The following is a 17,030-nucleotide window of genomic DNA, read 5'->3' as shown; positions in this document are numbered from 1 at the left end:
AAAGGGATTTAGGAACCTAAATCTCATCAGCTGTCGGTGGAATTTTGGCTTTTGAAATGAGAGAGAGGTTACTAAATCATTTCGGCCTTGCAATGCTGAGCGCAGCAATGCCTAAATACCTTCACAAGCTGGGCCAAATTGCTTGCAAGTGGTTGTGAGTAGTTGATTAAGGTGTCTTGCACATAGCAGAACCCCTTCAGTAGTTAATAATGTATTCCTGCTAAAGACAAAGCTGAAGGAATCCCAGGAGACATTTCATTTACTTTTCTCATTCTTTACCTGTTTGGCCCAAGATTTTTCTTCTGTTTCATTCTAGAGATGGAGGCTATGAAACATCACCAGTCCTTGGGAAGTACTGTGGTTCAGCTCTGCCTCCTGTAATCATCTCCCATAGTAACAGGCTATGGATAAAATTTGTAAGTGATGTATATGGCACAAGAACTGGATTTTCAGCTTACTGGGATGGTACCACAACAGGTAAAATGACAGGTTTCAGAGTAGCAGCCGTGTTAGTCTCTATCCATAAAAAAGAAAAGGAGGACTTGTGGCACCTTAGAGACTAACAAATTTATTAGAGCGTAAGCTTTCGTGAGCTACAGCTCACTTCATCGGATGCATGAAAATGAGAATGCCAAGGGTGGAACTATTTGATCAATCTCCTTGTTAGATCTTTTATTTTTTTCTCTGTACCATTTTCCATCTCCTCTGCACCTAACTGCATCCTCAATCCCCTTTGAACACTTTCCCCCAAACCTAACTGATTGGTGGCAACACAAGTTCAAGCAGTTTAGAACAGGGATCTACATTTCCTGTTCTTGGGTAAATAAGGGTTTCTCTCCAAGTGATTTATGATAGCACCATATTCTAGTTTATATTTTAACTTCCACTCTATCCTTTGTTTCTGTGCTTGTTAGGAAATGAATGGTGCTAACAGAAGTGGGGCTGAGAGATACAGCATGGGAGGGCAGTGGAGCAGGATTTAGTATTAGAACAGCAGAGTATGAGATAGGACTCCTGGATTCTGTTGCTGTCTCCGTCCCTGACTTCCTATGAGACATTTGGTGAATCATTTATCCTTTCATTTCTTCTGGTTACTATTTGTATAGTAATAGCTATCTCAAAGGAATGCTGTTAGGATTAATTAGCTAATATGCGTAAAATGCTTTAAGATCCCCAGGGGAAAGGTGCTATCAAAGTGCAGTTATTATTGTATATTTGCTGTTTTCTGTTATATAATTATGGCAAGAAAGAAAGGAAAGTCTGAGGATAAACCTAAAGTCCCTTGAAAAGAGCTATAAACTCATTACCATGGCATCAGTAACCATGGAAAGACTTATGCTAATGGATGTAATACATTCATTAGTAGATGATTTGTACTTTTCCTGAAGTGTAATTCCAGCAGGACACATCTCTTGCCTGAGGTTAGAATTTTCCCAAGGGGCTCTAAAGTGTGTATAATCCTATGAGGTAGCCCCCTGCTGTGAAGCATTTCATTGGGTAAAGGAGAGTAACAGTAGAAGAGTAGAGAACTAAGCATAAAATCTCTTTATGAGAGAGAGACTGGGGAGGTTTAATGCAGTTAATTATGGTTCTCTTTGTTCTTTTCAGGCTGTGGTGGGACCCTCACAACTTCATCAGGCATGTTCATGTCTCCCAACTATCCCATGCCTTATTACCACAATTCAGAATGCTATTGGTTGTTGAAGTCAAGCCGAGGCAGTCTTTTTGAAATCCAGTTTCAACAGTTCCACTTGGAGTTTCATCCAAAATGCAGCTCTGATTACCTTGCTGTATGTACAGCCTCTCTCTCTTCCTCAGATTAGGGTGACCAGAAAGCAAGTGTGAAAAATCGGGACGGGGTGGGGGGTAATAGGAGCCTATATAAGAAAAGTTTCAGAGTAGCAGCCGTGTTAGTCTGTATTCGCAAAAAGAAAAGGAGTACTTATGGCACCTTAGAGACTAACAAATTTATTAGAGCATAAGCTTTCGTGAGCTACAGCTCACTATAAGTAAAAGATCCCAAAATCGGGACTGTCCCCATAAAATCGGGACATCTGGTCACCCTACCTCAGATACTAGGGGTATAGGTGCTAGAACTAGGGGAGTGGGGTATGCTGCAGCACCCCCTGACTTGAAGTGGTTTCCATTATGTACAAAGTTTACAGTTGGTTCAGTGGCTCTCAGCACCCCCACTAGGGGAGGGAGCTCAGTGTGAGTGCCCATGTACAGAGAGGGAGAGAGAGAGAGAGATATTCATACCAAGTGAACAGTTCTAAAGTAGGAAAAGTCCATCCTGAATGCCACCTTTAAAGTTATGGAGAGGATTATCTTGGGACAAAGGAGGGTACAGGATGTGTGTGTGTGTGTGGGGGGGGGGTATGGGTGTGAGAGAGAGAGAGAGATTTAAGAGCAAATTAAAGGTCACTTCAGAAAGTTTGTCCCTTTATACTGTTTTTCCATATATGACTTTCCCCATAAAATGTGATAGCTTTGTTCTCCTTTACTTTACGTATGAGAGATCAGTTAAATGTGTTAACAGTTTAATAGTTTTCACTACTATCATCATCCCTCAAGATTTTTATGTCTCTCTTTATTCAAAGGTATATGATGGCAATAGTAGCAGTGCTAAGATGCTGGGTAAATTTTGTGGGAATCAGATACCAGAGTCAATCCGCTCCACCAGGGATGCTTTATATGTGAAACTAAGGACAGATGGTCATTTTGAAGGTGGAGGTTTCCTTGCTGAGTACAAGCAGAGTAAGTATGAACAAGAAGAGTGAGAGTGGCAAGTTGCTAGAATGCCAGCATTGGTTCTACAATCTTCTTATTGTATCCTCTGGTTTCATTTGTGAACAGAATTCTCTTCCAGGAAAGATTGTGCATGTATTGTATTATTTGGCTAGATTCTCTAGTCTGCTAGGGCCACAGCACATAGTGCACTTAAAATGGACAGAGATAGCTAGTTGCGAATCCCAACGTAAGAGAAATGTCTCCTGATGGAAAGCAGGTGGAGTTGGTTCTGCTGCCACCTATGTCTGCTGCCCCTTCTATTCTTTCATTAAGGACCGAATGTGTGTGAGGGTATGTATCAGGGCCATTCCAGGGTTGGTGCATGAATTGGAGGGGGCACGGTGGAACAGTGCGTAGCTGCTCCTGAACTTCCGTTGGTGTAAGGTTCAGACATTTTGCCAATGGTGGAAGATAAATTAGCCCCTTTGCTGCTGTAATTTCTGCTGGGGCTAGGTGATGAAGATCAAGGAGCCACAACCAGATCCTTTTGGCCCCCTTCAAATGTAATGGAGAATCTGGTCTATTGATTCTTGTAAAGCCAATCTGGAACATTTCTGAGAGCTTAATTTCTCAAAGCATTTGTTGCAAAAGACACATTTTTGAATTTCTTTGCAAAACAATTCTTCTCCTGGAAGTACCTGAAAATATTGAAGTTCTACAGAGAGCAGAATACGAACATTTGGAGGTGTCATTTCCATGAATCAATGTGCTCAGCTTGTTACAATATATGCACAACAAAAACAAATCAGTACTTTTTATACTTATTTTTACTGGTATTAAAAAATGAATCGATGTATTTTTAAACAAAGCTTTCACTAAATCTAGGGGTTTTTTTTAGGAGTCTGAAAGAGAATATGAAAGGTATGTAAGTTTTTCGATTTAAAATATTTTTCTTTTTGTGTCATATTCTATATAACACTTTCATGGCTGGTACTTATCTTTTAAATTGTAAATCATGCAGAATTCTGGATTTTCTCCATAATCTTGAATATTGTCCCAATATTTAATTTTCTTCTTGCACAATACATTATATGCCATATGGACTAGGTAAACCTTTGATACGTCACTAAGTATAAACTGCATTACAGTTAATCTCTGAATATCCTGAAGATGACATGTCATCTTGAGAGGACTTGTAGGTTTATAGAGAGGGTTGTAGCTGGGAATTCCTCTGGGTTTGAATTACAGTAAATGATTATACCCTACTGTTTCTAATCAGAATGTTTGAAAAGCCAAGGATATTCAAGTTCGGTTTGTACTTGTGAGGTACTTTTTTTTTTTTTTAACCTTTGACTGGCTCACTCATCCCTTAAAGGAATCCCACAAAGTAAGACTCTTGATTAGAAAAAGCCTTGTAGCTATGTCCTTTTAAAGAGGACGGTCACGGGATTCTCTAATCACTGCTGAGGAATCCACTTGTGACTGCATCTGTGGAAAAACTCTGCCTGGTCTGATGCCCCCTTCAGTCTCTCATTTGCTCTGTGGCCCTTCTCATACTCTAGCAGTAATAGTGCTTCCTCTTCATGACTGAGTGTTCTTCCTCTTCGTGGCTTGGCCCTATAGCCAAGTGACTGTAATTTTCTCCTTCCAGGATATCAAAGCCTCACTGGACCGATTGACCGGGTATTGTCCCTGGCAATCTTCCAATTCAAGGCTATGCCACTTTCCCAGTGACTGGAAGGGGAATCTGGGCTCACCCTCTACTCCGGGTTCCAACTCAAGGACCTTTGAATCAGTGGCCAAGGCCTGCACCATCTCAAATCTTGCTGCCATTTCTCTGAACTTTTTTCTACTCCACTTCTATCAGGCTTCTGCTCCACCACCCTTCTGGGTAAACCCTTCCTTCAGGGCCTGGAGCCCAGAGCTTCTACTCTCTCCCTGGGTTTCCTTCTTTCCCTCTCTAAGCCCAGAGAGTGACTACAGGCTTCCACACTGCAGCCGCCTCCTGCCCTCACTTCATGGCCTAATACCAGCCCTGCCTGCTCCTGTGCAGCTGGGCTCCACCCTCAATCCCTGCTTGCCTATCAAGCCAACTTTCTTTCAGATGCACTCTAGCAGATTACTTAACCCCTTCTGAGCCACATTAACCCTTTCTATGGGGTGATCCCCTCATCACAAGGACCAACAGCATGTTTACAAATGTAAAGTATCTGAGATATCAGCTAAAGGCATGTGTATTTTGCCATTTACATTACTATTTCATTACTAACAGTGCACAATACATTCAATAAACAAAACTTTTGGTGGCTTGCTTAGACTCTGAAAATGTACAGCAGGTATCAGTTTGAAATAATGTAGTTAATTACCAAATACATGCATGTCTTCTAGTTTGAATGATAGTGTACAGTGAAACAAGATGCATTCTAAAGGAAAATGTGCTTATTGATGTAAGACTAACATACAGAGGCACTTACGTGCCAGATGTATCTCTGATACAAAAATAGGACCAGAAGGCAGCTGCTTAGTCTAACTCATATTCTTCTAAATCCATTTTGGAGTTTTCATGTAGTCTTTCCCAATGGTGCTTGAGTGTGAATCTGCAGACATGTCCCAATTCACCTGACCCTGAGCCTCAGTTGCACTCTGGGTACTTTAGAACACGTAAGTACCTGAGCTCACTGTTCTGTAAATCATTCTGAAAAAACTCCAAGACCTGGAAAGGAGGTATGTGCATTATTTCTGATAACTGATAATGGAAGAGTTGTTCAAGTGACTTTCAGATACCCATAGTTGGTCAATTCAGTCATCAGTCCAGGTGTACCCTTGGATTCCTTGCTAATGCTGAGTTCTCACATAGCATCTGTTAGTAATGCGTTCTACCCTCTCTGCATGGCTTGGAAACTCCATCCCATCCTGGAGGATGAAGACCTGGCCTTAGTTATTCATGCCTTTGTCAATTTTAAGCAAGAGTACAGCAGTGCAATATGTCTGGGCATGAAGCCTTCAGCACTTAAGAGACTTCAACTACTTAAGAATGCTGCAGCACACCTCCTCAGGAACAAAGGCTCCTGCGAATCTATTAGACCTGTCCTCTGCTCTCTACACTGACTTCCCATAGAATTTTGAATCAAGTTCTAGGTCTCACTACTTATTTTCAAAGCACTCCATGGCCTGGGCCAAGGGTATCTGAAAAATCATCTAAAGCTCCAGGACAAAGATGGTGGCTGACAGCTATGCTTCTCTGGCAAAATGGAACTCTCAACAATCCGAGTAAAAGCTTGGCTGTGCGGGAGACAGAACTTCCTCTGGGGGCAGTCTGAGACTGTGGACTGAACTTCCCCAGGAGCTGAGGACTGTCACAAATCTCACCACTTTTTGTTTTAAGGGCAAGGTACATTTTGTTGGCCTGGCCTTTTCTTCCATAAATGCATGGCAACAAGTATATTTGTATTAAAAAAAACCACACATCCCAACCAAACACAACACCACACTGCATGTGTATCTCCCTCTGGGGAGAGGATGAGAGAACAAACTACACGTGACAGATGAGTATCATGTTCTTAAAGCATTACTGGAAGGACCTCAGACACTACTGTGATGAACACAGTCTAAAAACCTCTATGGAATAGAATTGCTTTGCTAACGTGTTCTTCAAACTCTCTGTATATTTCCTGTTCCAGAAAGAAGAACTTCCTACTTTTCTATTTCCCCCCTGTAGCAGGCCGTGGTCCACTCCTGCCTTCTTGCACCACAGACACCTGCTCAGACTGCACTAGATGGATATCCACACCGTGCTGTTTATTTCAGATCTCTCCAATGCCTTTACAGTTTTAAACGGCAATACTATGTACAATGTTCCTTGTATCTTCAGCCCTTTCCCTAGGGCCCAAGAAGAGCAGATGTCTCCTTGAACTGAGAGCTCTGTGAGACTGGACTCAGCCAGCCCTGTTTCCCTTGCACATCCTTCCTGTGCCTTTTTATCAGTCCTCAGCTGATGGGTCAATTAATCCTTTAGCTCACCCAGCCTGCTACCCTGAGTAGCTAATCACATTTCATTCCTTGGTCAGCCCTCTTGGGGAACTACTTAGTGTCAGAGTGATCAGACTAGAGACTCCCCTGTTAACTCCCTGTCCTCTACCACCCCCCTCATCTTATTCTGCTCCCATGTACACATTTATATGGGGTAACCAAATACAATATGTTCTGCAGCACAGCATTTACTCATATCGATAGTCTTTGAGTCCAGTGGAATCTAGACTCAGGAAAATGAGAATCACTGATCCAACAGCATGGCTGTTCTATACCCTTTCTCTACTTTCTTTTCTCTTTCAATCATTTCTCCCCCCACCCCACCCCACCCCACCCCGGGAAAGGGAAAACTCTCTTTATCCCAGTCAATATCCAAATCCTCTACTAGATCTCGGCTTGATGACTAACCAGGGAAAGTATTATTAAGAACTTCCCGCTGACTTCCAGCATGTTAAACCAGTTAGGATGTCCAACACAAGCCAATCATGTTTCATTCATCTTTCTAGCCATGTGTGATCTTTTTTTTTTTCCTAGTTCCCTGAAATGGTATGTGAGTTTGCAGTATTGTGTCTAAAAACATCCCCAGCTACTGTAAATTGGTTCAAAGTGACTTGTTTAGCTGATGGTACATTGCATTTTTATTTTGAGTTTTTTAAAATAATATAAACAGATGTTTTAGAGAATAATTTTGCATTTGAAAAAAATAAAAATAGGCCAAACGACTATGTAGGATAATGGGGGAGATCAGCTCATGATTCTAGTCTTACTTTCGGAGGAAGAAAAGGAGTACTTGTGGCACCTTAGAGACTAACAAATTTATTAGAGCATAAGCTTTCGTGAGCTACAGCTCACTTCATCGGATGCATTTGGTGGAAAAAACAGAGGAGAGATTTATATACACACACACAGAGAACATGAAACAATGGATTTATCATACACACTGTAAGGAGAGTGATCACTTAAGATAAGCCATCACCAGCAGCGGGGGGGGGGGGAAGGGGGGGAAGGAGGAAAACCTTTCATGGTGATAAGCAAGGTAGGCTAATTCCAGCAGTTAACAAGAATATCAGAGGAACAGTGGGGGGTGGGGTGGGAGGGAGAAATACCATGGGGAAATAATGACAGGTTTCAGAGTAGCAGCCGTGTTAGTCTGTATTCGCAAAAAGAAAAGGAGTACTTGTGGCACCTTAGAGACTAACAAATTTTGTTCAAAAGAAAAGGGGTACTTGTGGCACCTTAGAGACTAACAAATTTTGTTCAAAAGAAAAGGAGTACTTGTGGCACCTTAGAGACTAACAAATTTGTTAGTCTCTAAGGTGCCACAAGTACTCCTTTTCTTCATGGGGAAATAGTTTTACTTTGTGTAATGACTCATCCATTCCCAGTCTCTATTCAAGCCTAAGTTAATTGTATCCAGTTTGCAAATTAATTCCAATTCTGCAGTCTCTCGTTGGAGTCTGTTTTTGAAGCTTTTTTGTTGAAGTATAGCCACTCTTAGGTCTGTGATGGAGTGACCAGAGAGATTGAAGTGTTCTCCAACTGGTTTTTGAATGTTATAATTCTTGACGTCTGATTTGTGTCCATTCATTCTTTTACGTAGAGACTGTCCAGTTTGGCCAATGTACATGGCAGAGGGGCATCGCTGGCACATGATGGCATATATCACATTGGTAGATGCGCAGGTGAAGGAGCCTCTGATAGTGTGGCTGATGTGATTAGGCCCTATGATGGTATCCCCTGAATAGATATGTGGACAGAGTTGGCAACGGGCTTTGTTGCAAGGATAGGTTCCTGGGTTAGTGGTTCTGTTGTGTGGTGTGTGGTTGCTGGTGAGTATTTGCTTCAGATTGGGGGGCTGTCTGTAAGCAAGGACTGGTCCGTCTCCCAAGATCTGTGAGAGTGATGGGTCGTCCTTCAAGATAGGTTGTAGATCCTTGATGATGCGTTGGAGAGGTTTTTGTTGGGGGCTGAAGGTGATGGCTAGTGGCGTTCTGTTGTTTTCTTTGTTGGGCCTGTCCTGTAGTAGGTGACTTCTGGGTACTCTTCTGGCTCTGTCAATCTGTTTCTTCACTTCAGCAGGTGGGTATTGTAGTTGTAGGAATGCATGATAGAGATCTTGTAGGTGTTTGTCTCTGTCTGAGGGGTTGGAGCAAATGCGGTTATATCGTAGCGCTTGGCTGTAGACAATGGATCGAGTGGTATGATCTGGATGAAAGCTAGAGGCATGTAGGTAGGAATAGCGGTCAGTAGGTTTCCGATATAGGGTGGTGTTTATGTGACCATCACTTATTAGCACCGTAGTGTCCAGGAAGTGGATCTCTTTTGTGGACTGGTCCAGGCTGAGGTTGATGGTGGGATGGAAATTGTTGAAATCATGGTGGAATTCCTCAAGAGCTTCTTTTCCATGGGTCCAGATGATGAAGATGTCATCAGTGTAGCGCAAGTAGAGTAGGGGCATTAGGGGACGAGAGCTGAGGAAGCGTTGTTCTAAGTCAGCCATAAAAATGTTGGCATACTGTGGGGCCATGCGGGTACCCATCGCAGTGCCGCTGATTTGAAGGTACACATTGTCACCAAATGTGAAATAGTTATGGGTGAGGACAAAGTCACAAAGTTCAGCCACCAGGTTAGCCGTGACAGTATCGGGGATACTGTTCCTGACGGCTTGTAGTCCATCTTTGTGTGGAATGTTGGTGTAGAGGGCTTCTACATCCATAGTGACTAGGATGGTGTTTTTAGGAAGATCACCAATGGACTGTAGTTAGAGACAAACACCTACAAGATCTCTATCATGCATTCCTACAACTACAATACCCACCTGCTGAAGTGAAGAAACAGATTGACAGAGCCAGAAGAGTACCCAGAAGTCACCTACTACAGGACAGGCCCAACAAAGAAAATAACAGAACACCACTAGCCATCACCTTCAGCCCCCAACTAAAACCTCTCCAACGCATCATCAAGTATCTACAACCTATCCTGAAGGACGACCCATCACTCTCACAGATCTTGGGAGACAGGCCAGTCCTTGCTTACAGACAGCCCCCCAATCTGAAGCAAATACTCACCAGCAACCACACAAGAGAACCACTAACCCAGGAACCTATCCCTGCAACAAAGCCCGTTGCCAACTCTGTCCACATATCTATTCAGGGGATACCATCATAGGGCCTAATCACATCAGCCACACTATCAGAGGCTCCTTCACCTGCGCATCTACCAATGTGATATATGCCATCATGTGCCAGCAATGCCCCTCTGCCATGTACATTGGCCAAACTGGACAGTCTCTACGTAAAAGAATGAATGGACACAAATCAGACGTCAAGAATTATAACATTCAAAAACCAGTTGGAGAACACTTCAATCTCTCTGGTCACTCGATCACAGACCTAAGAGTGGCTATCCTTCAACAAAAAAGCTTCAAAAACAGACTCCAACGAGAGACTGCTGAATTGTAATTAATTTGCAAACTGGATACAATTAACTTAGGCTTGAATAGAGACTGGGAATGGATGAGTCATTACACAAAGTAAAACTATTTCCCCATGAAAGAAGAAAAGGAGTACTTGTGGCACCTTAGAGACTAACAAATTTATTAGAGCATAAGCTTTCGTGAGCTACAGCTCACTTCATCGGATGCATTGAGCTGTAGTTCACGAAAGCTTATGCTCTAATAAATTTGTTAGTCTCTAAGGTGCCACAAGTACTCCTTTTCTTTTTGCGAATACAGACTAACATGGCTGCTACTCTGAAACCTTTCGGAGGAAGGATATGCTTGTAAAGAATGACTTGTAGTCGGGATATCTGGATTTTGTTCCTGGTGCCTACTTGTCCTTGGGAAAATCACTTCTCTCTCTCAATTTCCTTCTCTGTAAAACAGGCATAATAATACCTACTTCGTGCCAGTATTATTAGGCTTTATTCGGTAGTATTTGTAGATAATTTGAGATCCTGGGATGGAAAGCAGTATACAAAGTATAATTTATTACTGTATTTTTTTTCCAGTTTGCCAAGGAATAGTGATTGCCAACCGTAGCCATGGCATCTTGGAAAGTTTAAATTATCCAAACAATTACCCTCTAAATGAACACTGCAGCTGGACCATCCAAACTACAACTGGCAATACACTTAACTACAGCTTTACATCCTTTGATGTAGAAGAAGGACCAAACTGTGATCTGGACTATTTGAAGGTATGAATCCAAATTCCAGACCACATGTAAATCAGTTCCTTTCATGGAGAATAGTCACTGGAAATACAGTATGCCCTCATTTTTTTCAAATTAGAAATATTTTGTTAGAAGAACACGTGAAGAAACTGTAATTGTTACCTGTATGTCTATCAGTTTTAGTCTTGTAGTACTTTGAACTCTAGTGAACATCCAACATCAGAAGATGGAATCTGAACCTTTAAGTGAACCTGGCGGTTTATCAGTTTCCAAAGGGAACGTGTCCTTATGGTATTTGAATGCTATTGGAATGACATGGCTTTTTTCTGCCTGGTCAAGATACTGTATGAGCTAGAGATATACTCACTGCAAAAATTAGTTGTACATCTTAACATTATTTTAACATGGGCAATATAACATATGGTACCAATTCAACAAAGCATTTATGTACATGTTTGTGTATCCCTATTCAGCAAAGGCTGTAAGCACATGCTTAAGTATTGTTGACTTGACATTAAACACATGCTAAAGTGTTTTGCTGCGTAGGGGTTGTCTTAAACTCAAATTCAGCATGTGTTAAGGCTTTTTGCCTTTCTAAAAGTGCAATTCAGCCCTTTACAGGGAGCTAACACAAAGCACTTATTCACCACTTATGCTTTGCATAGGGAAGAATTTCACTCTAAGGGACTATATCCCAAAGTTTCTAATGGTATTATAGCTATTTGGAGCCAGGAAGCTGACAATGGAGTGGTGGATATCTAAAGGTTCATAGTATTCTTTTGGGCATACCTAGTGATTTGGAGGCTGGTCTTCCTGAAAGTCAGGTGACAGCTCTGCTAGGCATGTTGGTCCATTCCATCTTAATATCCTACATCCTTGTCAATTTGGTGTGCCAGTTTTCATAGTTGAAAAACTGGTAATAAACTGGTGAAAACTCTGATTCCAACGTCTTCCTGTAGGAGACAGGAGCAGAAAGAAGGTAAGCAAGGAAGTGTTGCTGACCACAAAAGATACTGAGAACTATCAGGAGTCAGTTAAGACCTGAAAAGTTTTGTGGCCAAGTCAAAAAGGAAACATCAGAGCCAAGCTGAGAAATCACACTGCCAAATCCCAAGATGTCTAAGCCATTGATCAGTGAAGGGCAGGGGCCATGAGCACAGTAGAAAGCCCTCAAGGAGAAAGGTGGCTGCTAGAAGACAGTATTCCAGGAGCCATGGCTTGATAGTGCCAGACTTGAGAGGGCTTGATGGGCACCAACATGTTCTATTTTAAGAAATAGAAATAGAACACGTTGGTGGGAGGAAGAGGGGGTGGTGTGGATGTGGGGAACTGTGTCCTTTGTTTTAATAATTTCTAGTTTGTTTCTGATGAAAGAAAAATTGAATGAATTTACTAAAAAGGGTAAAATAAAGGAGAAAATAGTCATAGAACTGTATTAAAGAGACTTTAATTTACAAAAGAGGTGGCCAAGTTGCAGAGGCAAAAAACAGAAACATAAAAATTCAAAGTTCAGTTAGACACTTTAGAGGAAAGGATCATTTTGAGGGAAATCAAAAGAATTATTTTTTGTCATAATACAAATATGTCTGTCTTTAAATGTCATTTAAAATTACGATTCCTGGATATGGAAAAGATGTCTTCATTCTGCTGTGCGGCATACAAATATGTGCCAATATGTAAAATGAGAACAAGGATGAATGAGTTAGGAAATCAAGTAATGTTTGTGTCACCCTTTGAATTGTGAAAAGGGGAATATTTTGACATTATTACAGAGATCTATGAGATACAGGGGAAAGGGGAGAATGCTTTGGAATGTGTGTGTCACTGATTTTCTGAGCAGACTGTGTATATATGGTATTCCTGTGCTGAAATCCATGCTGAATCTGACTTCTTTTTGTCAGGGGAGAAAGAATTAAATCAGAATAAAGCCTCATAATTATTAGGGTGGAACAGATGTTGCAGTTTTGCAAAATGCTAATGTTATTATTACATTTAAAAAGGAAAGCTCCAGAGGGACCAACCAGGAATAACACTGGTTAAAAAGCAGGTGTATATTCCAGATGATTGAAGAAGCAGAGATATTTCATTATTTATTATTATTATTATTATTATTATTATTTGAAATAGGCTTTGTGTTAACATATATAGGTGTACACTAGCAAAAACCTTACTCATCTGTATAGAGAATGCACTCCAGAAACCATGTAACTGCAGAAGGAAATAAAAGAATAGAGTCACTCTAAAGAGTCAGTGTAAGGAAAGAGTGACTTACAATATGTGTTTTAGATTAGGAATTTATTCATAATATGTATAAATGGACCAAAACCAGACCTTTGAATTCTGGGGAGGAAGAGTATATGTGTGTGAGGAGATGTGGGAGGTATTGGGGAGGTGGGGGATGTGTATAGATACAGATCTCTGAATCCTATCACACCTTTGTACTTTTGGACCCAGGTCAGATCCCAAACTATAGAAGAGCCTGTTTTTCAATTCCACATTTGAATGTGGCTAAAATATTTAAATCATGATTCAAAGACTTGGGATAGGAGCTGTATTTTGTTTGGTAACTAGATATAATGAGGACTTTCAGCTTCACTAGTTGCTTCTTGGCCTGCAAAGAAAGAAAACTCTTGCACTTGCTTTCTAGTGGCTGTGGGTTCCTTAGAGTACTGTCATCAACTAGATGAAAAAAACAAAACCCTAAGTGTATAGCTGAGAATGCACTAACACAGTGCCCAGGTGATCAGGGATCAACCAGTGCAAATTAAATGCATGACTGAGCCAAGCTGAAATGAAATCACATGGAGATAATGAGAAATCATTAGTGCATTGCTTTTCCCTTTTCTTTCTCTCCTTTGATCACTGGATGCTAATGTTTTTTGAGTCAGGTTGTGCCTTGAAGGCACTGGCCAGCGTTGGGGTCGAGCCAACCCACCTCATCCCCAACAGAGCTCTGTGAAGGAGCATGACTCAGAGTTTGGATTGCATGGGGCCTGATTCTCCACAGCTTTGCACCTTGCATAGGCATTCACATCTGTACTAAGTGGGGGTAAAATGCCACCCTTCTGATTTTGTGGCATTTTAGACCTAGTCAGAGCTTAATTTGTAATGAAAGATGTGCTGGGGCTCAAGCAATTAGGTACTGGGGCTCTCACAATTTTTTTACCTTCATAACTGACCCCCAGAGGTGCTGGGGCTATGAACTGTCAAGCCTAGAGGTCGTCCTGGGGCTCAGCCCTGGCACAAATTAAGCACTGTAAGTACTCTGCATAGTGTAAGTGCGTACAAAGCAGGAGAGAATCAGACTGATGGACTTTATCCAGGCATTTTCTAACATTAATGTTGGGTGAGCACTTCCTGAACAAATGAGCAGCATGTTCTGTTTCATGGTCTGGCAGTGGAAATTGGCTCTCTCTTAGTAACTCTCAGAGGTTGCCTGACATTTTTCAGAGGGTTTACAGCTTAGTTGTTGAGAAATCAGAGCAGCTATATGTACCAAAGTGGTGACAGTGTGGATACAGCATATACGGGGTGCTGGAACAATTTGTATAATGGGGGTGCTGAGAGCCATTGAACCAAACTATACACCCTGTATATGTTGGAAACCACTTCAAGCCAGGGGGTGCCCAGCACCCCTAGTTCCAGCACCTATAAGCATGTACCTTGTAGCAGACCTGCTTTATTTTTTCTGATGTGACACTAATACTAGTTGAATTAGATTGTAATTATATTTCCTGCTGTGACTTGGATTTAAAACCTAGCATTAATCTTTTCAAGGGGAAAAATAGCCAGAATGCTGTACCAGTGAGGTTAGGGACATTAACCTAGGAAAGAAATAGTTTACTCTTCTATCTTTACTTATTGACTTACACTTTATTTAGTGTGACAGATTATAGGCTCAAAAGTGGCAAAACTCTTTTATAAATAAAGAGAATTTAATTTTACTGCATTAGAGATTTGAGTCTAGCAATAGGAATGAAATTCACTTCCTTCTTATCCAAGAAAAATATGATTTGAAAACCTCTAGTCTTCCTGTCCTTCAGAGGCAAACTACCTCTATTTTCTTGTACTCACAGCACTTACCCCTCGCTTTAAAGTCCAACATGTTTAGCATATGCTTGTAATGATCCTGGGGGAAAAGCCTGCCCACCTCTTCCCAAAGGCACAAAAATACTTGATGAGCACCAGAACCAGTGTAGTTATGATGTGCAGGGGACAGGATTCAGGCTGTTCATATATGAAGGCAAGTCTCTGTGCACTGTAGAGCACTAGTTGATGTCTGCAATAGCACAATGGGAAAGGATAGTAGATCTATATCTCTGCATATCCATTGGCTAACCTGCATGTGTAGTGGTGATGCATATGTTCCATGGAGCATGGGCAACAGGTATCATAGGCTCGGAGAGGCTGTGCCTCCCCAAACAGCCAGGTGTGGCTCCGCTTTCACACTACCCTCAGACTGCCCGCTTCCTGCTCTGTGGCTCCCCCTGTGCTGTGGCCACAGCTCGGGCTGGGGCCAAGCCGGACACCCTCCCGGTGCTCCAGTGCTGGTGGCACTAGCCTGGGGGGGGCCACAGGGGATGGGGCTCTGGGCTCCGGTGGGGGGGGCACGGAAGGGGTGGGGCTGGAGGCTAGCCTCCCCAGTCGACAGTTGGCGCGCCCTCCCCCATGCCATGAAGGCTATTGAAGACATGAGTCTGCAGTAGCAAGCACAGAGTAGTCCTCCTGCTGCTCCAGAACCAGGTGGGGGTGTGTGTGCAGAATTCCTCACCACATCAACAAATCCTGTAGAGGTACCTTGCTCACAACCAGTTGTTGGACCTGAATATGTAGGCTCCAGCAAATGAGTACATTCATTCACAGGAAAGCTGTTCTTGAGTACTCTTTCATTTCCTTTTTTGGTAACAGGATGTTTTTACCACAGCAACATTCCAGGAATACACCATAATATCCTCTCTCTCCATGTGGGAATAATGATTTGATAATGGTTGCCTGAACTAAACTAGTAATCCTCTTTTTCTAATGAAGGTACACACAGAAGAAAAGAGGTAACACTTTTTTTCCCCTGGCCCTAGTTTTACTTGCTTCCCTAATTTGAACCAGTAAATAAGCTAACACCATATTGGAGCTGGGGGGAGTTGCCCAAGACATATGAGTTATCATGTGATATATCTGTCTTTTTAAAAGGCACCAGGAATTCTCCAAACCCAGAAGGTGGCTCAGTTTGTGGTCACACAGATTGCAAAGTATCACCAGCAGCACATCACCCTGTGGAAACAGATGATAGATGAAATATATTCATCCGGGTTCTTTAGTCAGGCATTAAATTACAGCTTTCTGGCTGGACTGCAGTGGCATCTGGAAAGCCATTAGCACACAAGCTGGCAGTAATCAAACTTATCTACATATAATATACCTACAGGGATTTACAATTCATCAGTAGAAGTTCCTCCGTATGGCATTCTAAGGATAAAGGCAAATTCTCTTCTCAGCTCTCCATGGCAGTTCTTACCGGTGGTATCCTGCTTTCACTGCATGAACAGGTTTTCAGTGGCAGAGCTGAACAATTAGAGAGAGCAGAATATCAGTTAAGATCTGCTTTGACGATCCAAGAGGAGATTTGTGCTCAAATAGTTTTTCCAAATAGCCTTAATCTTCAGCTCCTCAGATGGTTGGGTATATTTAGAACCACTGTTGGAAAGCAGAACAGAAACCACACTAGTGAGGAGAAAACTCAGTACTGTGGTAAGTTTTTAATGGTTAAGGGGCTACCTTATCTCTAATTGAAATAAACCTCAGATGGTAAATGACACCAAGTGACTCAGGATGCAACCAACCAAATGGCGGTTTACTTGAAGACATGCAAAGCCCAGCATGAATGAGTAATGCTTTATCACTCTCACAGATCTTGGGAGACAGACCAGTCCTTGCTTACAGACAGCCCCCCAATCTGAAGCAAATACTCACCAGCAACCACACACCACACAACAGAACCACTAACCCAGGAACCTATCCTTGCAACAAAGCCCGTTGCCAACTCTGTCCACATATCTATTCAGGGGATACCATCATAGGGCCTAATCACATCAGCCACACTAT

At 42.0% G+C, this 17,030-nt stretch overlaps 1 protein-coding gene across 1 annotated transcript in view; it reads left to right on the top strand.

Annotated features, from left to right (window-relative positions):
- CUBN (cubilin) overlaps positions 1 to 17,030 on the top strand; it is a 205,747-nt gene that overhangs the window by 55,538 nt on the left and 133,179 nt on the right. Inside the window, exons 24-27 of the mRNA XM_043509392.1 lie at positions 317 to 477; positions 1,609 to 1,790; positions 2,601 to 2,757; positions 10,768 to 10,955. Coding sequence (XP_043365327.1) covers positions 317 to 477; positions 1,609 to 1,790; positions 2,601 to 2,757; positions 10,768 to 10,955 — 688 coding nt within the window. The remainder of the gene's footprint in view (positions 1 to 316; positions 478 to 1,608; positions 1,791 to 2,600; positions 2,758 to 10,767; positions 10,956 to 17,030) is intronic.

The sequence above is a fragment of the Dermochelys coriacea genome, chromosome 2 (assembly GCF_009764565.3).
Source record: "Dermochelys coriacea isolate rDerCor1 chromosome 2, rDerCor1.pri.v4, whole genome shotgun sequence".
Taxonomy (NCBI): domain Eukaryota; kingdom Metazoa; phylum Chordata; order Testudines; family Dermochelyidae; genus Dermochelys; species Dermochelys coriacea.
Note: the sequence above shows the minus strand (reverse complement) of the source record. Positions and strands in the feature narration are given on the sequence as shown.